Source organism: Barbus barbus (assembly GCF_936440315.1).
Source record: "Barbus barbus genome assembly, chromosome: 21".
NCBI lineage: Eukaryota > Metazoa > Chordata > Actinopteri > Cypriniformes > Cyprinidae > Barbus > Barbus barbus.
Window position 1 is genome coordinate 1814717 of NC_136749.1, and position 22461 is coordinate 1837177.

The 22461-nt window shown below is 38.0% G+C and overlaps 1 protein-coding gene across 2 annotated transcripts; it reads left to right on the forward strand.

The window, feature by feature from the left end:
• Positions 1 to 1389: 1389 nt before the first annotated feature.
• Positions 1390 to 21695, forward strand: LOC306887669 (regulation of nuclear pre-mRNA domain-containing protein 2-like). 2 transcript variants are annotated; one of them, XM_079445608.1, is made up of 10 exons: positions 1390 to 1933; positions 15440 to 15569; positions 15656 to 15840; positions 16392 to 16444; positions 16529 to 16655; positions 16739 to 16914; positions 17167 to 17452; positions 17532 to 17873; positions 18057 to 18260; positions 18377 to 21695. In XM_079445608.1, the coding sequence occupies exons 1-10, from the start codon at positions 1693 to 1695 to the stop codon at positions 20329 to 20331; spliced, it is 3699 nt and encodes a 1232-aa protein (XP_079301734.1). In that variant the 5' UTR covers positions 1390 to 1692; the 3' UTR covers positions 20332 to 21695. The 2 variants fall into 2 exon arrangements, with proteins under 2 accessions (XP_079301734.1, XP_079301735.1); XM_079445609.1 differs by having other exon boundaries at positions 17532 to 17831; positions 18377 to 21667.
• The last annotated feature ends 766 nt before the right edge of the window (positions 21696 to 22461 follow it).

The window sequence follows — 22461 nt, forward strand, 5'->3', positions numbered from 1 at the left end:
CATGATCCTTTACGCTGATTCTTTGCATAACGACGCAGAAGGGCACTTCAAGAAACAGTTGTTTGGTTCCCTACACCCTTCAACCCTTCGAAGCTCTCACTCCGGAGGATAAACCCTCTGAAGGGATTGGGGCATACGGATGAGTCCTTCCGAACGCAGGGGGTGTTTTGTTCCTGAATGAATCAACCGTTTAAATGATTCGGTTCAATCGCAACGAATGACTTGCTGCCACCTGCTGCCGGTTTTAATTTAACATTTAAAGTATCTTTTCATTTTTAAAATAATTTCAAATATCAGTATTCAACATTTCATATGCATTTTTAACTGCAGGTTAACTCATTCCATGTCCCTGTAAGCTGCATTAACGTGTGTAAATACATCTAAATTATTATCATTATTATTATTTTGGCTAGTAGAAGTTATGAATGACTGGTAACTTAAAAAATGAGTAGCCAAATTGGCTGGTGAGTGAAAAAGTTCATTTCAATCCCTGTTTATAAATGTTGACTACTGTACATTGTTTCAAAGATATTAAATAATAATATTAATATTGCAGTAATATATAAATAAAATTAATATTTCAGTTATGCAAGCAGAATTAAATTCCGCTGTCAAGCAGCTCTAAAAAGAAACAGTGTTTTAACTCAATGGAGAAATAGACCAATTTGTTGTCAGAGGCTATTTACATGAACTCCAGCCAACAATGTCTGCTGTGATAAACAGCTCTGCAGAAGACACGAGTAAAGTGGCGTTCATCAAATAACATTTGTGATAATTTACACTCAATATGTTATTGCATACTGTTTTATAATGCACTACAGTACTGAAGTGCAAGCATCTGCCACCTAACTACTATTTACACGCCTGTTGCTAAAGAACATGCTGTTATTTTAGTGTAAACAGAATTTATCACTTAGTGTATCTAGAATATATCACTCTTTCCCATTACTGTAACTGCCAAGAATATCATTGTTCAGTTAAAGACAGCTCATTCAGTTCAGTCCATAGCTTGTGTAAAGTTCTTCAGTTATGAAATGAGTTGAATTGGGAAATATAGCATTGTTTACTAGTATGAAGCCTTATTAACAAGCTTTTGTAAAAGAATAGTTAGCACATTTGTTTGTAAGGTAATAACCTCCACAGCTGAGCTGAATTAATGTTTGTGTTTGTCATGTGACAAATAAGCATACTACTCTGAAACATTCGTTGCTTATTGTATACTGTTTCACACACTATTCTTTAAAAATAGTAGGCAGTATGCACTGTGTAGTAAGCAAGTTCGACCACAGCCATGGTTTTCTAAACATGCGGCTCGTTTGTGTGCAACACTGATAGATGTCCCTATAGAGAACACGATAGATATGTGTTCTGTGTAAACAGCTTGCTTTCAGTTTCGAGGTAAACAGCATCTTCTCTGTTTTTGAATGAGCAGCGCCGCATGCAGTGGGTTCAACTGAATAGGCCAAACAACAACACCTACATCACTGCAGCTTGTGTGCCACATATAAGGCAACCTTGACGGACATCTACACATCGAATTCAGCGGTTTTGCATTCGAGTGTGAATTTTTATTTTAAACTCGACGAATATTCGAAATTTGAACTTTTCTGACAGCCCTAGTGGTCAGTATACACTACAGTGAGCTAGTACTATACTAGACAGTAGGGAGCACTGTCGCCGTCTGCCGGTTAAATGCGTCGCTGCGGCGCTGCTGGGAGTGAAGGGAAGATGGAGGCCGGATCCGGAGCGGCCAGCGGCGGTCACAGTGGTGTTCGTGGCTCGGCGGCCGCCGCGCTGGAGTCATCGATGGACCGCAGGTTTCAAGGAGTCAGCAACACGATGGAGTCCATACAGGCTTTATCCTCGTGGTGCATCGAGAACAAGAAACACCACAACCTCGTCGTGCGCTGCTGGATGAAGTGGCTGAAGAAATGTGAGTTGCTAACGTTGCTAATGAACACAAACACACACACACACACACACTGACGGATCTGGATACACACCTTGCTCCGATGACAATGCATTTGGTGTTAAAAGCTTTGAGAAACGTCAGGGTCTGGTGTGTGTGTCGAGCTCCAGCATGTTGAGTTGATTTCCCAGTGTAGCTCAGTGCAGGATCATTCTGCAGGCCTGGTCGTTTAAATCAGAAAGTGTGATGTTCTTTTAGCGTTTAACAGCATCGTGCATGAACAGATATGATGCAAACTCCGGTGTGGAGGTCAGACAGTGATACAGCGATGATCACGACACTGGTGGGCTTCTGGGGTTGAGTGTATATTAGTGTATGAGTGTGTGCTGATCCGTGTGTTAGTGCTTATTTAGGGCTAGTGATGAATGTCTGGTCTGCTAGTATCAGAGCTTTTCATGCTGGTTCTATCTATCTATTATTTGTTCATAATTTATCATGTTTAAATGTGTGCATGAAGGGAAGCTGAACTGCAGTGATGTTGCTCTGGGCATTTATCTGAACTTGCCATTGCTCCTCTAGCATTCTGTTAAGGTTTTTAATTTCTGCTCAATTTTGTAGGCAAAGGTGCAATTTTTTAAACCAAGCATTTTTCTGTTAATTAATATAGCAAAAATGTGAGACAACCTTAAACAAGGACGAAATCAATCTTATGAGTCTTTTAAGTGAAATGCTATTTGATGACTTGATGAAATGATGCAGATGTGTGTGTTTCTCCATTACTTCTGAGGGTATGTAGCTGAGCTGATGTCTGGATAAATGTGTTATTTGAGCTGAGAGAGCGGTGCTGTGATGTTCAGACATCGTTCTGGTGACAGCTCATCTCCAGCCTCACATCTTATTTGTTTTCTTTGGCTTTCGATTAATCTTAGTTAAGGCTCTGATGACAATTTGCTCTGATTCTATTTTATGTGTTTGATTTTCATAGGATGCATGCCTTCTTTTATGCTTTCTATATACAGTATTTTTGTTGTACAGCACTTTTAAATGTGCTATAGAAATACATTTTGATGACACTTGATTTAAGCATGTTTTCTCAAAGCATACTTTTTAGTCTCTTGAAGAATGTGCATTAATTATTAATGTAATTGTGACTGTGAGCAGAGAACTGACATATGATCATGACAGATGATACTTTAAGTAATTAGGATCAGTAATCATATAAATGCAGTACTCTCACACACTGCTGCTTTATTAGTGCAATTGTACATCACTAATGCAAATACTCTATCCCTGGTTTCATAGACAAGGCTCAAGCCTAGTCCCAGACTAAAACGCATGTCTGGGCTATTTCAACAAAAATAAACTTGCACCGAGTGATCTTAAAATATGTCAGATTCATTGTTTTGCCACAAGATGCTCACTATTAATGTTTTTATCTAAGGCATATTTATAAAAGCTAATTAAATGTCCTGATAGAACTATGGCCAACCTGAGCCCTGTCTGTGAAACCGGGCCTATGTGTGCTGACGAAATACTTTTAACCTCGTGCTTTAAACTTTGCTGTCTAACTTGTCCCACGGTGTTTACACGCAAGTTTCAGTTGTGCAATATTTGATTTTAACAGGATATTTTCAAGGCCTGAAATGTGCTTGAATTTTAAACACTTTTTATGAATGCTTTTTTTTTTCTTAGGATGTCCTGTTTTTAAAAGAAAATAATTTTATAATTATAACATTTTATATTATTTATTAGCTCCAACCCTCACTCTAAAGGTTACCTGAGACAGGTTATATAAAAAATTCTAAAGACTACTTTAAAATCAATATGTATTCATATTTAACTTTTAATTTCATCATAGTAAGACAAGCATTCAGACTTCAGACAAACGTTAACTTTTTAAATAAGTTGATGCATTATTAAACGTAACCTGTCACTTAAGCCATGGTTTTTACATTTACATTGTAGTGTCTTTGCGTTAGATTACTGTTTATTTAATAAAAAATATTTGATAAAAATAATATTTGTTTGAAGAAAAAGAATGTGCCAAATTTGGGAATGTATGCTTAAATATAGACACCAGACAGAGGCTGATTTCTGTGAAAGATGCTCTTTGTCTCACTCACACAAAAACAAATAAAACTAACAAAAACACACAAACAGCTAATTTTATGCAACTAAATACAACTAAAATAATAGCTTGAATAACGGAAACATGTTTTATGGGTTTAATCTCACTTCATTTATCTGTACGGTGTAAAACAGCAGCTGATTAATACTCAGGTTAATTATTAGCATGTGTTCATCATTCAAAAGGAGAAACTGAAACGAGTATATACGCCGATATACAAAACATAAACAAAGCAGGGCTTGCTCACCATTTTGAATATCAGTTATGTTGATAACTTCCTTTTAAGCAGCTCATGTTGTTACGAAAATATTTGCATGTTGGAATGCTCCGGTAAGATGATGTACCATTAGAACAGCTTCTGTCTGTGCCGTCTTTGCTCGTTTTCCTCACTTTCTCTTTAATTCCTGTGTCATAAACTTCCAATCAGAGTTCTCACTCCCACCAATGGCCCTGACGCCCATTCAGCAAGTTTATAAGCATTTTGTCCAAGCAATAATAAAAGGACACCTTTTTATCAAATGATAAAAAGTGAGATAATTGTATTGTGAATCGTATTTCATTGTGAGCTGAGTGGATTGTTACAGCCCTGAACTCTGTATTGTGTTCCGCCGAAAGCTGGATGTTTGTTTGATGATTGGATGAGCTCTTAAATAGGCAGGACTCTGCAACAAGTGGTCAATAATGAATACATTATAAAAGTACATATGTAATCATAGCTTTCTCACTTTTGAGAATCCTTGGTTGCTAGCGCTTGAAAGTGCTGGAAATATGCTTCAATGTTATCCTGCTCAAAAATTGCTTATCATTTACTCGCCCTCATGTCATTCCAAACCCCCCTATGAGTCTCGTACTGCTTTGTTACACATGTGACATATTCAAAAACTATACAATTAAAGTGGATTAAGTACCAAACTGATATATTTCTTCATAATACACCACATTATTAAAAAATCAAGATTTGCAGAGAAGTAGCCAAGAAAATTTAAAACAGACAATGAAACCAACTGGTTTGTTTATGCACATTGAATTTCATTTGGATTATTTTGGATTCATATAATAGATTATTTATTTATGAAACCACAATATGATGTAGGCTCATTTGAAACCTATTTTTAAAATCCAGTGCATTTGTTTAAGCCTGTGGTGCACAAACAATTCTCTGTATTTTCTTTTAAATGGCACTTTGTGTTTGTGTATATATACACTTGTTTAAGAGTGGAGTTTGCGTATTGGTTGTTTGTTGAAATATTAGTTTTGGTGCCAAATCAGCTCTGTATGTTGGCGGTGATAGCCTTGTGGGCAGCGTGCCGTCGTGCTACAGGCGTCCTGACTTCAAATCCCGGCTCAAGGATCTTTCCATAAATTAGCTCCATGAAATAGTTTTTATTAAAATTAACAAAACGTTACATTATTTTGTGCTTAACCAATTAGGCCTATTATTTTTGTGAACGCAGTGATTGTGTGCATTTGTTAGTATTTTTGTGCTAAATTGTATGAGAAGGTGGCATGTACTTAGTAACTCAAATCTTTCAAATGTTCAAATTGTTCAAATCTTTGGTCGCGGTAATATTATTCCGATAAAGAAAAATGCTATGATTACAGCGGTGTTAGTCATCTCAATTTCAAGAGTGAGTTGTGTTTCATACACTCATGAAACTGTAATGTTTAGGGATTCATTCCTGTTTTATATGCAGTTATCACTCCTCAAACTTTATAGTGTGCCTATGACTGATAAAAGGACTTCACCAATCCAGTATGTCCATCTCCCACGTTAATGTAACGTTAGCTTATTTTCATTTTTTTTTTCTCTCAAGATTTGTTTTATTAATGAAATTACATTTGGCATTGAGATCTGGTTAACAGGTGTAGTAAAATATTACTGATATTTTACTACACCTACACTATAAGGCTGATATTTCTTTCAGTGCAGTCCGCACTCTGAAGATAGAAGGTCAGTTAGAGAGTAATGCAGGTTGATTGTTTTGGCCTTAACTCTGTTTGTGTTGAAACGGTCCGTCTTCTGAGTGAAAGCTGCTTGTGTGGTGATATCAGCACTGGGCAGGTGTTAGAGTTGGACGCAGTGTTGTACAATGCCCGTCTCTGGCTGAGATTTGCAGACAGAAGCAAAGGCCATAGATAAGGTCCATTTAGGATCAAGTGCCTAAATGTCATTAAGAACATGAGAACTGTGGCAGATTCAGTTTGTTTGGACACATGTGAATGGATTCAATCAGTATAGCGAAAATATGGGTTCAATCAGTCATTTTCATGTTAAGCACCGTTATGTTGAATAATTTTTCAGTGCTTAAAGATGGATGACATGAGGGTGTGTAAATCTATTCCATGAAACCCACATTTCTGTAGTTTACAACCTCATCAACGATTTGTTAAAGCTATCGTGACGTCACACAAGTACTCTGCTGCTGTGGGATGTCATTATTTATTTTAAAAGCTTTTATAGTTCATTACCATTATTAATGAGAGATTTTATTGGGAATGGAACCCTTCTCACTTTCCTGTATTGAGGATTGATCTGTACCATATCCAATAGTGAAAGCTTTGCTTATGGATATTAATGAAGGTGTTCGCACAGAAGTTTGACTGATATTCTGAACACAGACCTTGTCATTTGGGCACTAGTCATCTGACAAATATGCTTGCTGCGATAGTCTGTGTTTTCGGTGATACCGGTGTTTTAATTTATTTAATAATGTAATTAATACAAGATAGTGGTCAGTAATATCATTTTGAGGTAAAATCCCTACATCAGCAACATCAATTCTATGTGATATAATTAAATCAGGCGTATGATTAATACGGTGAGAGGGCCCGGTGACCGTTTGCTTGACTCCAAAAAAGTTTATTAAGTCTGTAAACGCAAGTCTTAATTAGGGTTGGGTATAGAAAACCAGTTCCATTTTAGAACCAGTTCCAAATTTCCAGGAACTGGGTATTCGATAAGACACGTGCGGCTCCTGCGGCCACACTTTAATGTGATTTAAAGCAACTTAAGTGCAGGAACGGAAGAACTTGTGCCTTGTTTGCATGCATTTCGTTGCAGAAAAGGTTGTTCCTGGCCGGCATTGACTTTTCATATTTATTGACCAGTGCGCAGAAAACGACATCAGTATATCATCATAAACGCAGCTGTTTTTGTCTTCAGTAAACCTAAACAGATGAGAGAGCACGTGTACAGTATTTTTAGATCTGCGTGCGTTCGGTGTTAAAGAGACAGCAGCCTAATAAACACCTGCCTGTCATTAATGTTAATCAAAGAACAAAAGAAAATCATTCACTGATCTTGACCGTATATCTTTACTAACTTTAATCAATATTTTATTAATGAAAAGAAAAAAGCAGTGTTTTTAAACTTTTAATTACAGTTTCTGTATCTTAAATTTGGTTCAGTTGTATTTATGCTATTGCTAATTAATTTGATTGTTCCTATTTTATTACTGACCATTAACACTTTAATATTTTACTTTTATATTAGTGTTTTTAAGCACAGGCCAAAGTTCCTCTTGTAAGTGCTCTGTAAGCTGCTGATTCTTGTTATTCAGCTGCAACAGAATGCTTTGGAAAAACTAAAAAAAACACAGAATAACTGTTTGACATCTATATGTTTGACTTCATTTTTTTTATATTGGATTTTTTTTTTTATCCTATTGGAATTGATAAGCGCAATCAAGTTAAAGGTTACAGGAGTTAAACCTGTTTTCTGAGTAACATTGAGAATATCACTATATATTGTTGCAACACTGCTGCTTCGACCAATCCGACGGGGCTCATGTTTATAACAGAAGCTTGGTGGAGTAGACTCATTTAGACCAAAATATTCATTTGGTTTCAGTCAGGCAGAGTACATCAAAATTATTATCTGTGATCATTTCATTTACAATAACTGCTTTGGGTGCGAGTGATCGAATGTTTAGGAGCCTAAGCTTTAAAAAATTGTTTTTGTTCATTTATTTTGCATTTTTCTGGTTTAATCACAATAAATCTCTTCATATAAACAAAATAAGGCTTTGTCTGTGCTCTTTCCTTTTACAATTAGAGGTAACCTCTGCATTAATGATGATCCAAACTAAGATGCTGCATACATGCAACATGAGCCGTTTATAATCTAAATTAGATTGTATGATTTCAAAATTTTAAGCAAAAACAGAATGGTTTGACTTCAGTTTTGTGAAACTACTGTATACATAAAAAAAATCAGCGAGCTGAATGAGACGCAGATTCAGTCTCTGCCAGCAGGTGGCGCTTCAAGCATTTCCTTGGTGTCTGCTGTAAACAATGATTATGAACTTTAATATGTATTATACAGAGGCAAGTATTACACAGAGGCAAGTAGTGTTGTTTTTGGCGGCCTGTTTAAATTTTAGTTTTAGTCTAGTCTTTGTGTGAAGCTGTCATTTTAGTTTTTATTAGTTTTAGTCACGTTCATACTCTTTTTAGTCTAGTCAAGTTTTAGTCGACAAAAACTGATGACTAGTTTTAGTCAGAATTATCCATGACTATTTTCATCAATGAAAATGGTATTTTAGTCTCTTTTTAGTAATACAATTCTATTTAACCCAGTCAATGTAGTATAGATGAAACCAAAATTTTCTTTTAGCCAAACCCATTTCAAACAAGGTTATTATATTATTATATTATTGTTACCTTATAGACTCAAGAATACATCCATGCCAGACACGGAAGATGCTCGGATTTAAATTTACAACATTTATTTTACCAAACAAACATGTTAGAAGTACACACATCTCCCAAAGACGAACCCCGGCTGGCCGGCCATCGGTCCCTTTCTCTGTGTCAGACTTAACTTTGCTGTCGTCTTCTAAATAATGGCGTGAGTGGGGCTTGAGGAAGTGACATCACCTGCGTCTGCGCAGTACGGCCTGAAGTGTGACACCGGAAACAGAAATACTGCAAAATAATAATAACAACGCGACTCAACGAGACAAAATAACGTTATAACATTTTGTTTTGTGTCGTTTTAGTCAACGAAAATGAAGAGACATTTTAGCATAGTTTTTATTTTGTAAACCACATTTAGTCTCATTTTTATTCGTCAACAATATTGCATTATATATTTAATTATCGTCACATGACCAGCATTTACGTTGCGTCTCGTTTTCGTCACGTGATAAAGGTTCGTTGACGAAAGCAACACTGGAGGCAAGATAAAAAAAAAAATATATATATATATATAATTAGTATTTTTATTAACTTTTTGCTGTTTGATATGTAGTTAAATATGCAGTTTTGATATGCAGTTAAATGTTTGTTTACACACATTGAGAAAAAGAAAAGTAAGCTTTTAATAAGTCCAAGAATAAAATGATAAATTTGGCCTACTCCGCATGTTAGAATTGATTTACAGAACTTTCTTTTGTTGCTGCATTCTAACAGTTTGGACTTTAATAAAGAAAGAACTTGCACTTAACATTTTCACAGGCATTTTGTTTAGACAGATATCATGATGTATCATTATAGTAATTTCTAGAAATATATTTATATCGCAGAATCTCTGTATCGTGATGTTATCATGAGCCATGTATCATTATATCGTATCGTGAGGTACCCTGTGATTCCCACCCCTAGTATGCAGCAAACATTATTGTATATGTGAAAAGTTAATGTGCCCTACACAAATTTAAACAATTATAATTGTTTTAAATTAAAATGTTTGACTTGTCCCTTTTCATAAAAATGGTTTAAAAGCTGAAATGCCATTTTATGATTTTTTTTGTGTGAGAACTTGTATCTAAACTGTAAACAGTGTCATTTTCTGGCTTAAAGTGTTACTATAGACATGATCCAACCCCACTCATACAGTGTTCATTTTACTTGTGCAGCTCTTAAAAAGGTTCATAAATTGCCTTAAATTGATTTTTAAAAATTCTGCAGATACCCTGTAAATAGTGAAAAACAATTATTTAATTTGATGTGTATTGAAAATGTTTTTGTTTGAGATTTAGACTTATCTGATTTTCTATATTTAAGAATATAGATAATGACAGCTGTTTGCGTAGTGAACTATGGCTACGGTTAACAAATGCAAAAGTGATATAATAATGTATCTGTTGATGCAGCTGTGTGCTATTTTAACTTCCTTATGCAGATTTTGAGCTGTTTTGTTGAATGTATTTTCACGGGGTTCGTACCGAAGCTCTTCATCACCTAAGTGCAACGCCGTATCGCGTGAGCAACCGAGCAAACCTAAACTAGAAAACTCATGCATATGACGCTGGATATGTGATGTGTTCAAAAGTATCAGTTTTCAGATCTCTTAAAATCGTTTTGAATTCATAACCTAATATTGCTCAAGTAATTATGAGAAAATTAGGCTTATTAATCGAAACTGTGGAGTCATAATTTGTGTGGAGAAAAGAAAATGAATAAAAGTGGTCAGTTTTACTGCCTCGTGTTCATTTCAACTGGAAACTGCAGCGATTCGTATGTATGGGTACCTTCTTTGAGTGTCGCAGAAATGTAGGTAGAGGAACGTATTTCCAGTGGGCCCATGTTGTAAATTTGTGTTTGAGGTTATTATTGTGCTGAAAAGATCCCCTTGTTGATGATTGTCTTCATGGTATTCCAGTGCACATCTAGCCTAATGTTTTGGGAATACTTATGTACCATTCTCTTGACTGTTACCTCCTCACAATGAGATCCTGCATATCCTTTTTCCTGTTTTAAACTTTTTATTTGAATTGTCAAGTTTTACCCAGCCCTAAAAATCTTTAAAAAAGTTCTATCATCATTTGTTTGCAGATCACTTGATATATTGCATCTAGTTTGCTTCTAGAATAACAGGATTGTGATATTTTGGGAATTTAATTTAATGTAATTAAAATTTGATTTGTTTTATGTAAATTTTGTATTGTTTTAGTTAGTTGTAGTGGTACGTTTATAAACGTTAGCCTATTTTGTTTGTCAGGGCTCCAGACTGTGACTAAAACGGTTGCATTTGCAACCAAAAATATTAATTTGCAAGTACATTTTTGCTGAGGTCCCCACTAGCGACTATATAAATCGACATGTTATGGTTTAAAAATGTGCATGTAATGCTTTTTCTTTTTTTTTCGCATTCTTACACCTCAGGATTACAAAATAAACATTAATGGACATCAAAAGGTACTGTATATTATAAGAGCCTACAGTACAACTTACTGAAATGTCTCATGTCATCACTCATTCAGTGTTTCAAGGGGGGGTCTGGAGCCCTCTTTGTATATTTTGAAAATTAGTGTAAAAAAAAAAATCTGTAAAATTTACGGTAAAAAACCGGCAGCTGTGGTTGCCAGAATTCTACCGTAAAAAATACGGTAACAACATTTTAGGTTTCACGGTTTTAAATTAAATGTACAGTTAAATACCATAATTTAATTAAGTGATATAATGTTAATATACCAACCTATTGAAGTACCTTGTTTTGTATCTTTGAAATGCACTGATAAACACCAAATGCAGGAGGTGATGAGAGCGTCACATGATGAACCAAAGCCATCACAAGCAGCTTTTAAATAATAACATATATAGAAGGTGCACAGTGTCATTCACACAAGCACTAAACATCATCATGGTGAGACTCATTCAACTGAAATATGCAATAAACATTAGCTGTAACATACAACCCTAATAAACATAACTGATGAGAAAAAACATCAAATTCAAACAAACGCAGGGAAAAGGCTCCGGGGGGTGAATAAAGACCTCCTGTAGTGAATCCATGCGTTTTTGTAAGAAAAAAATCCATATTTAAAATTGTATAAATACTTTTCTCTCACTTATGCTGAAGAAAAATGTTAGTGGATTTCGATAAAGTAGGAAACGTTCAGTAAAGTAAGGAAACTTTGCCTCCTTTGCTCCTGTAATTTAACTCGCGAGACTAGGGGCGTGAGAAAAAAGTGTTTATTACGTTTGAAATATGGATATTTTTTTGTTACAAAAATGCATGGATTCACTACAGGAGGTCTTTATTCATCCCCGGAGCCGTGTGAGGTACGTTTTAATATGGATGGATGTGCTTTATTTGACCTCTTTCGGACTGTTGAACAAAAACACCTGTCGAACCTGCGAGGTTTCAAAAGAGTGCTACGGTAATTATTCAAGGGTTATGGGAAAACGGCTGTAATTCTGCTGTTCCATAAGCGCCACCTAGTGTCAGAGTGGATTTACAGAGTTACATTCAGCCTGTGCAGTTTTTGTCTGGCCAAAAAATGGACCGAATTTGCATGCCCTGCTTTAAATTTTGACCGATTGATGAAAGACAAGCTTATGTGGATTCTACACATTTAAACATTCCTTTCAAATATATCACAAATCACAGTGGAGCTATATACCAGATAATGTTTTACAATAAATACTCTGATTTGACCTTGAGGTTAGATGGCTTTGATATTCGACCACTGCTTATGATAATACTTGGTTACAGTGACACTAATAGTTCTTATTTCTGCCAGGAATGCAAAATCAATTAGGAGTTATTTTTTATAGAATAATGAGACTCAAATAGTGGTCGACCAATATATCCCCAAGGCTGATATCAGCCGGTTTTTGCCATTTTTTTTAAATATCAGCATTGGTGTATGTGTTTGAAGCAGGACTTTTATTTTGCCTGCGCGCACAGTGCTCTCATTCTCCCTCTTGTTCGCTGTCGTCGTTTAACAGTTCTGTATAGAAGTCTAATAATAGAACGGTTAAACAAATGAATTAAAATTTATACCAAAAAAAAGTATATTTATTTAACATTTATTTTTAAATCCATTTTAAAATGTTTTCAAATTTCTTAAATATTAATTAAAATAAATAAAATTATATCAGCCTTAACCTGCTTTCCAAGATATCGGCATCAGCTGTCAAAAAAACAATATCAGTCGACCCCTAGACATAAACCTTTACATATTCAACTGTTTTCTTCCATTTAATTTGATCAGTGCTTTGCTACACAACATACAAACTTTTACTTTTTTATTTATTTATTTTTAAAGTGTGCACATTATGTATTCACACGTTTATGTCAGATTTCTTTAAATAGAATAGAACCATAGTTTCTTAATGACTCGCAGAAAGATTCTCTGCCAATATCATGTGATCATATTTCCCACATTACGGTGTCTCATAATGCATTTATGCATCAGTTTATCATATACAATATCTGCATTAGATCACAGTAGAGTGAGTTTTGAGCTAAAACATTGTATTAATCTCATACTGTCACTATGAAATGGCACGTGCTGACTTTCTGAAAAGCCCTGCATGGATTGACGCACATGGACCAGGATCACAAAACCAGGATGGTCTCAATTAATGAGGGGCCGCATAATATGTATAACAAATGAAGCTTTGAATTTATAATTTTTTTTTCTAAATTGACACGCACTGCTGTACTGTATGTATATATGTATTATTGTACCATCTCTTCCTTATTTTTATTGAGCACTTTGACACACAGATAAGTTGCATTGGTGTACAAGTCTATTGATGTATGACACATTTTATCATTTCATTCAGAAATAATGTAAAATAAATGAAACCTTTACAAACATTATAAACATGTATTTATATTCCCCTCACTCCACAAAACAATCCTGTACATTTAGCAGTGTTAAGTACAGAAAAAGGAATGAAAATATAAGTAAAAAACAAACGCAAATTATAGTAGCATTCACTGTAAACAATTATTAAAAATGCCCAATCTAAATATTTAAAACGAAAGTAAAACTAGCTGTGGTTGCTGGACAATGTGCAACTCGCTTGCCTTTCTCATTCATCACCGATCCAAATGTGCGCGCTTTGCACTTGACCTGATTGCTTTATATAAGTCACCTTGGATAATTTTCATAAAAATGTGTGTGGAAAACAGAAGAAAGCATAATCTCTGCAAGATAAAACAACCTATTATTTCCATGTTTTTCCAGCGAAGTTACAGTGATCATGAGCAGGAGGATAATACTGGCATTTGTTCTCCTATACTGGAAAGTCTACTATTTACAATTGTGCCAGTTTTGCACACAGTGTATATTTTGACATTTATTTTGTGTTTGAGCTGTGCAACTTGGACACGGTGTCCGTCGAAAACAGACTAGGCGCCTATCTTTAGCGAAGCAGCTTCTGAAACGTGCCGTGGCGCGGCTGGTGTAAACACACAAGCATTGACGAGAGTGGCTGCGATCAGCAGACGCATGCGGTGTAAATCAGGGGTTATATATACCGCACTACAGGCTATCTATTGGATTATATTGATATTGCATCAAATTAGCCATTTTGGACCAACTGCCTCACAGGCCAGATGAAAACTCCCGGTGGACTGTAGTTTTCCCCACCTCTGACCTAGAGTCATGACCGTAGGTGAGGGATGGAGCATAGGTGGACTGGTAAATTGAGAGCTTTGCCCTCGTGCTTAGCTTTCTCTTCACCACTAGGCATTGTCTAGCAGTATTTACTGAACTGTTGTGTAAAAATCACATTTATACTTATGATATTCGGAACAAAATCATTTAAAAGTTACAGCATAAACTAGTATGCTGGTAAAAAAAATTGTAAGTCTTCATACAGATGTACTTTTAATAAGCAAAAAGTTACACTTTCATTTGTAAAAGTTGCTGCCTCCATTCACCATCTCTCATTGCAATATTGGAAATAGTCTGTTGGCAAGAATACATCAAATGTGCTCTTGAAATCAGTGCATTGTGTGTATCAATAAGTGAATGAATGCATGGAATGATGTTGATCTCCCTCTCTCTGAAGGGTACTGTCTTAATCTCACAATGACTGTGTTTAATCAAATTGCTGTGATTTTGATTTCATTTAATTTCTGTAAAGAAAAAGCAAGCTTTGTGTGGTGTCAGTTCATTCCAGCTTGCATAATAATAATAATATCCAATCAAACTTTCTATTTTACTAAAATTCCTAGCACTAATCTCTGGTTCACCTGTGGTGCTCGGTATAGTTTGTAAATGGCTTGCAGAGATGCACTAGTTTAGCTGTTGTCAGCTTAGTGGCATCTTGCTTTTTTTAAAGAGGTTTGTTTGAGGCTCGTAATAGGAGGTAAACTAGATTCCTACAAGCAGAACTGTAGATTCTAGATCATTCTGGCTGTATATAACTGATCAAATTAGGTTTTGATGATGCATAAATGGTGAGTTTACTTGAATAATTCAGCAAAGCTTGTCATCTCCATTATGCTTGTTTTAAAACTTGTGAAATTGAGAAATATGTGCTCATATAAATACAGCATGGGTTTTCTGTTTATCATCTTAATCTCACGTCATCAGCTGTCTGTCTGCACAATGTCTTTTACTTGAAATTTGAATTGCTTTACTTAAGCTCTTAATATTATGGCATTGTTGCAGTCTAATACATCTTTTCCCTGTTTTCTTCTTTTCTTCGTGCAGCGGATGCCAATCACAGGCTCAATCTCTTCTACCTCGCTAATGATGTTATTCAGAACTGCAAAAGGAAAAACGCTATCATTTACCGAAACACTTTCGCTGAGGTGCTGCCAGACGCCGCCCTGCTGGTCAAGTTAGTGAATCACATACATGTTTGTGCAAGAGTGTGATTAGTGCTGAAGTACTGACATTCTGGGCTGACTCTCTGTGTGTTTGTAGGGATGCAAAAGTGTGTAAGTCAGTGGACAGGATCTTCAGTATTTGGCAGGAGAGGAACGTTTATCCTGAGGAGCTGATCTCTGAGCTGAAGGCCAGTCTGCAGAAGAAAGAGAAGGAGAAAGAGAAAGAGAAAGAAAAGGAAAAGGAGAAGAAGGAGAAAGTGAAAGAGCAACAGCCTTCTCCTGGTCAGTTTCTGAGCTGTACGCTTCCAGAATTTGTCATTGTTGCAAAGACAGACAAATTATGGAAATTACCTTATAAAATGAAAATGAACATTCACAGTGTTGATAAATATATTATTTATTTCAGGGGTTTTTGAAGTGTGGGGCGTGGCTCCCCAGGGGGCGCCAGAGCATGCCAAGGGATGTGCACAGAGTGCTAAAAAAAAACATTTTTTATAACTACTTAATAATTCATAATTTCCAAATATAAATTACAAGTGCGTATAGGAACAAATAGCTATCCAATAAATTAGAGAGTGTTGAGTCAGGGCTTCCCAAATTTTCCCATTCCATGACCCACCTAGACAAGTATAATCTATTTCAAGACCCACCAAAATGATAAAAACTATTGACATTACTGTAAGCTGGATCTTAGTTAAAAGTTGGTATATCATGCAACCCTAGACTCTGCGACCCACAGTTTGAAAACCCCTGAATTGAGTGACCAAGTGTAAAACAATATATATATTTTTCTAAAAATAACTTGAGCACATTTTATTTTTCAATTTCTGCAGCCCCAGTCAACCCCAAAACTGCTCTGAAGTCTAAAATTGTTGCAGAATTTGTAGTAAGTCAGGATTGCCTTTAGATTTAATTGAACTGTTCCCCTATTATTATCATACTAATAATTAATGTCTTTTCTCTTTGTCAGCCGCATGATTTTGTAGAGCAGTTAATGTCTTACAAGAACTCTCTGGACGAGAGTGATTTAAGAGAGAAGCAGTTAGCTGCTTTTAGAGTGGACGTCTGCAGCACCGAGGCCCTCAAAAGGTTAAAAGGTAATGTAATGTTAAACAAAAACAGCACTATATAACTGCTTAGAGAGAAGCTTTTCAAACTCTCTCTCAACTTACATCCATAGATAAAGCAGGAGGGAATAAGTTCTCAAAGGACTTTGAGGAGGGAAGCACAAAGCTGCAGGAATTTGTGACGTTCCTGGAGGGCCAGATAAAAGCAGGACCCCCGCTGCTGGAGGCACTGGGAAACGCAGACATCTTTTACGAGATGCAATACAAAGAGGTCAAAATTGTTGCCAATGTGAGTCGTCCTCTGATTTATTCACGTTTGCTAAAAAGATTTGTGAACCTGTTTGCTTTGGCACTGATTACTCAAAAATATGAGAATTTGTTTTTGAAAATCTGCTCTGAGGTTAGATTTCTGTTCATCAAACAAGTGGGCATGGTTAGTGGCTTATTGGTAGTGTCATAGCCAATTATTGGCCTTTTAATCTACCACTAATCATGTATCCTCATATTGTGCTTCTGTCAAACCCCTCATCGCTTCCCATAGGCGTATAAAGCTTTCGCCAATCGTGTCAGTAGCCTGAAGCGTAAGCTGGATGCTCTGAAGGCCACATTGCCCAGTCTGGATGACTCTCCCATCCCTTCCCCCTCTGAAGATGCCCCGTCCCCCACCGGCTCAGAGTCGCCCTTCCATGGCATGAGCTCCAGGAGCGGTTTGGGTAGTGGGGATGGAAACGGAGTGAGAGGTTTGGAGCAACAGAAGGACAACAGAGATATAGAGGACATGGACATGTCTGAGGAAGAGGAAACGACAGCAAATGCTGGAATTGTTGGTAAGAGAAAGCAGAGGGGAAATTTAGACAAGTCAAAAATGTTAACATTTAACTGACATGGTGGTTCTTTGTCCTCCAGTTGATGAGAGAAAAGAGAAGTCAAGTCTTCCACCAGTGTCCGAGATTACAAATGTTACAGCAACAAAAAGCTCCCTGATCACTGCTTCTAAACCATCCCAGATTTTAGCAACTCCAACAAAGACTATGTCTGTGTCATCAACCAATCAAACGCCTCCTGCAAGCACCACACCCATTACGACCACACCTTTACCTGCCCCTGTCGTTAGCCCCTCCCCGCTACAGGTGAACTTGGCCAATGTGGATCTGGGCAAGATCAGCTCCATTCTGAGCTCTATCTCCAATGCAATGAAGACCACCGGTGAGTTTTCCAATTGCAGAGAACAACAGACAGGTTCCAAAGGTAAATAAAAAAAATACCAGTCAAATATATTTAGTTTTTATGTTTAGAATGATAAGTATAACTTTCTCAATCCTTACTGATGTATTGGTGGGCATATACTACAAACTTAGGCCACTGAAAGAGTTTGAGAGGAGTTTGCTCATTGTAGCTCATAACAGCGTATTCTTCTTTCTCAATACCCAGGCGTCAGTCCTGTGCCCCGTCTGTCCCCTGGCACACCTACCACACCATCCAGCCATGCCTCCTCCTCCAAAGCCCCTCCTTTGACCCCTGGCAGCATTCCCTCATCAAATCCTCTGGCTAGCATCTTGTCTAAAGTGGATTTCTCCCCCGAGAACATCCTGAATGTTCTCACAAAAACACAGACTCACAGCCCCAACCTGCAGGGTAGGACACATTACTTGTACACTATTGATTTCTAATCTGTTTGTCAAGATGGAAGATGGGGGAAACCTGTTTGCACCAGTAGTTATTTTGATACTTATTAAATCTCTATCTTGCAGGTTTGTCTTCTCTCCTTTCATCAGCTCGTTCAGGCGCTCTCACCACTCCAGACCCTGTTCCGTCTTCATCTGCCTCTTCTTCATCTTCAGCTGTCACCACAGCTGCAGCAACCTCCACCACAGCAACCCCAACAACTCCGAAGGCCCTAAAGCCCACAGGCAACAATTTCAAGCGAGAGTCTGAGCGAGAGAAAGGGAGAGAGTGGGAGAAGGTAAAAGAGAGGGAAAGAGAAAAAGAAAGGGAACGAGTTAAAGAGAGAAAGAAAGAAAGAGAGACCGAGGCTGTGGTAGTGCCCAGCCTGGAGTCTAAGATCAACAGTTTCCTCCAGGGAAATCCTGGTTTCAGCGCTCTCGGACTTGGCTTGGATGACGTGGGCAGCAATAGCCCTCTCCTCGTCGGTGGGGATAACCTGGATGGCACCCCTGTCCGAGATGAGAGCGGTAGCACGCCCACCCAAGATGAAATTATGGACTCGCCCCATGTACTCAGTGAACTGCAGAGTGCAGGTCTGTCTGGAGGTCATAACCTTTCACCTACAGCCTATCACAGTGACCCATGGGATGCCGTGATCACTCCACGAGAGGCTCTGGGAGAAAACAAGCGGAAAGACAGGGATTACCGCACACCACCACCCTCACGACTTGCCGCCTTTAGCCCAAGTGCGACTAAACCGGTCAAGGCCATGACTAAAACCAAAGAGGAAGAAGGCTTGAAGAGAAATGTTGTTCCATCAGCTGCCAGGGTGCAGGATTCGAAAATAAAGGCAAAGATGGAAGGAGACGGAGAGAAAAATGCATCCTCCTGCAAGCCAAGTGGAGGATCCAATGACGGGACGAAAGACAAGGAAAGGAAAGCTTCTGCTGACAATGGAGACCACTACCATCGCATTGAGACTCTCGTTTCGTCATCCTCCAGTGAGGGAGCTCCAATCGAAACCCTTGATTATGGCAACCGCATCCAAACTGTGGAAAGCATCCGCATAGTTGGGAGAGGCCTGAGAAGAGGGAGCAGTGCGGGTTCTAGAGTGGGTGGGGCCTGGTATGAAGAGGAGGAGTTTATGGAAGCCCCGCCTCCACATCACCCTGCTAGTCGCAGCCATGAGAGTTCTGAGGACTTGGGATTGGTCCCTCCTCTCCCTCTTCCTCTTCCTCCCCCTCCTCCTCTTCCTGCTCACCTTCCGCCCCCTTTGCAGTATCCACCTCCACCCTATCCAAATGAAGACCCCATACGACCTTCTCGTGGCATTCCTCAGCACCATCCTCCCCCTCCGTTTTTTCCCTCTTCCATTTCTCCTGTCCCATCACCACTTCCTCCCATCCCTCAAACCCCACCTCCTTCCAGAGACTTCCCCCATTCCTCAAACTCCACCGTTATGGTTGGTGGTGTCCTTGTACCTATAGACCGAGTCCTACCCTATCCACCTGCCAACTTCCATCCTGATGGAGCGGGGCATGGAGTTAGCGGTGGTAGTGCCCCTGCCAGAGGTGGCAAACCCCAACTCCCTTCCTTGTTAGGAGATCCCCCTCGCCCAGGCACGGTGAAAGAGCAGTTTGTTTTGCGCCATACCCCACCTCTTCACCGGCCTGGCACCCCAGGAGCTCCTCCACCTCTCCTGGGCAGAATTCGAGAGGGACCCAGTCCCACACCACCATCACCCTCTACCCCAACCACACCTACTCCTTTATCCCCTGCTGGGGAACCCCATCCTCATTTGTCTGTCCCCAACCGCCTACCCCTCCACACCCCAAATCAGAGACCCCGCCGCCCTTCTTCCCCTCTGCCCCTCCTCCAATTACCAAACCAGCATCACACGCGTCGTTCCCCACAGTTTCCCAGAGGTTCCTTGCCCCTTAACCGTGAACCCCTTCTACCTGGGACAAAGCGTCCTGCTGCTGGTTTCGGCAGTGGGCCTTTCAACCCGCCCAAAAGACCGTTCCTGCCCCCTCGATATTAGCATCTCAGAATGAGTGATAAATGCCTCTCTGTACAACCTAAAATAGGAAGTGTAGCAAGTTGCATCACCTGCCAATTGCAGTGTGAGTTATACTGCATTTGAATACACATGCACCAACACGCCTTGCCCCATGTTACAGTACTACTCTTCTCAGTGAAAGAAGTTTTCAGATACCCTAAAGATGAACTAGGAGGAGGAGAATGTGGAGATCCAGAAGCATCCATGGAATATGAAAGAAGGCAAAAGGTGGTTATCCTGTTAGATTGGTGTAATGTGAGAGTGTTTGTGGAGTGTGTGTGTGTGTGGTCTATGGATGACTTGTAAGTAGATATGCTGACTATCTCTTTCCTTTCAGTAACTGTTCCTTCACTTCTCCACCTTACAACAGTTGCTTTCTTTTTCTTTTTCTTTTTTTATGTAAAATACTTGTTTCTGCTGTTGAGGGGTTACAGATTGTTTTTTTATGTTAACCTGTTACTCGTTCACTTTGTGTGCAAAGCCAGTGGATTTCAACTTTTATTCCTGAGTGATTAAATTATTGACAAATATGTAATGCTGGGCAACCATAATGGCTTGTAGTGATTAACAAAATATAGCCACTTTATCAACTTTCACCAAGATGTGAAGATTTAGGCTCACATTGCGTACAGTATAAGCTAACCAGTGTTCAAGGCATAACTACTCGGTAGTTTTCCAGTGCTTTTCAAGAGTTCCTTTGCTTTTTTTTTCTTCTTTCTTCTTCTTGATAGTTCTTACATGTACTCTGATTAATAAAAGCATTGTGACAAGAAATATTATTGAAAGGAAGGAGACTTTTCTTTACAGGTGGTCTCATACTTTATTCAAGAACAAATGTACCAGGATTATTTTCTGTCATTTTGTTTTTACTTAACAGCAATTCTGTTCTCTCATGTAAGTCTTCTAACTTCATGATGTTTACAGTAATGTGCAGAGCTTGAATACGCAGCTCTGAATATTATGTCCAAATGATAGTTGAGGAAAGAATTAGTTTGGTATCATTACTTTCAATTTCCCATTGTATCGGTTAATCTATAAAGTCAGTTCTTTGTCTCTAGGATATAAGATAATGACAGTTCGTTTAACCCTTTATCATGTACACAATAGAAATGTGAATTCCTGTGTTCCTTTGTGTTCTACACAAGCCACACTTTCATGCATTGCCTTTTCAGAATGTGATGTCACATGCAAATAGTACATCTTTTCACAAAAATGTCGATACACTGCTTTTCAACAAAATGTCTGACAATTTAAATGTGAATATAACATGTATATTGTTGTAGTTCTCATGCATTGTGTAAGAAAAAAAATAGTTTAAATCTTGAAGTGCTGACCTGTTGAATATTTGAGGAGTCTGGTTTGGTGTCTTCATTTGGACAACATTTGCATTCATTGCAAGGAGTATTTCAGAGAACCTACACATTTATAACAAGATTTGTGATGGCAGTTGTGTTGCACATCAGCATTTTATGCACAAACAATGAAATTTAGAATGAATCTGCAGGATATGTAAATGCAGCGAGTCTTCAGTTGTGACAGAAATGTGAAATTTTAAATCGCTTCTTCAGTTAAATCAACTTCTGTACATTTTATATCACATGAACCACAGATTTACTTCTCAATCTAGCCGTAAAATCTGGTTTCATTCAGTAATATCAAAGGTACAGATAGCTGTCTGGGTGGACAAGTTAATTAAACTGATATGCAGTACTATTCTCAGAAAACTAAACCTTGTAGTGCCTAATTGTTCTGCAGCAACCTTCGGACGTTCCTCACAACAAATGTCCTCACAACAATTTTCTTTGCAAGTACAGAGTTTTTTTTTCTCTTGATTATTTGAGAAGACTTGAGTTTTGTGGCCCTACAGTAATGATACTTATGATTGATGGTAAGCTCTGTATTAAACTAAACAAACAGCAAATTTAAACAAGTTCTACTTTATTATGCATTTATATTCCTGACTTAAAGATTTGAGACACCATAGAATAGGCTAATAATACCTCCACGCCATGACTTTAACCGTATATTGTGTTGTTATAAAGGATTCTTCTTGATTTAAAGGGAATGTGTCAGACGTCTGCACACACATCCAGCTAAACATCATCAGATTAG

Bases quoted from the DNA above. Each gene is read 5' to 3' on its own strand.
- LOC306887669 (XM_079445608.1), top strand. From the start codon at position 1,693: ATGCGTCGCTGCGGCGCTGCTGGGAGTGAAGGGAAGATGGAGGCCGGA. The intron at 15,570-15,655 runs GTTAGTGAATCA...GTGTGTTTGTAG, and splicing joins GACGCCGCCCTGCTGGTCAA to GGATGCAAAAGTGTGTAAGT. The intron at 17,453-17,531 runs GTAAGAGAAAGC...TTTGTCCTCCAG, and splicing joins AGCAAATGCTGGAATTGTTG to TTGATGAGAGAAAAGAGAAG.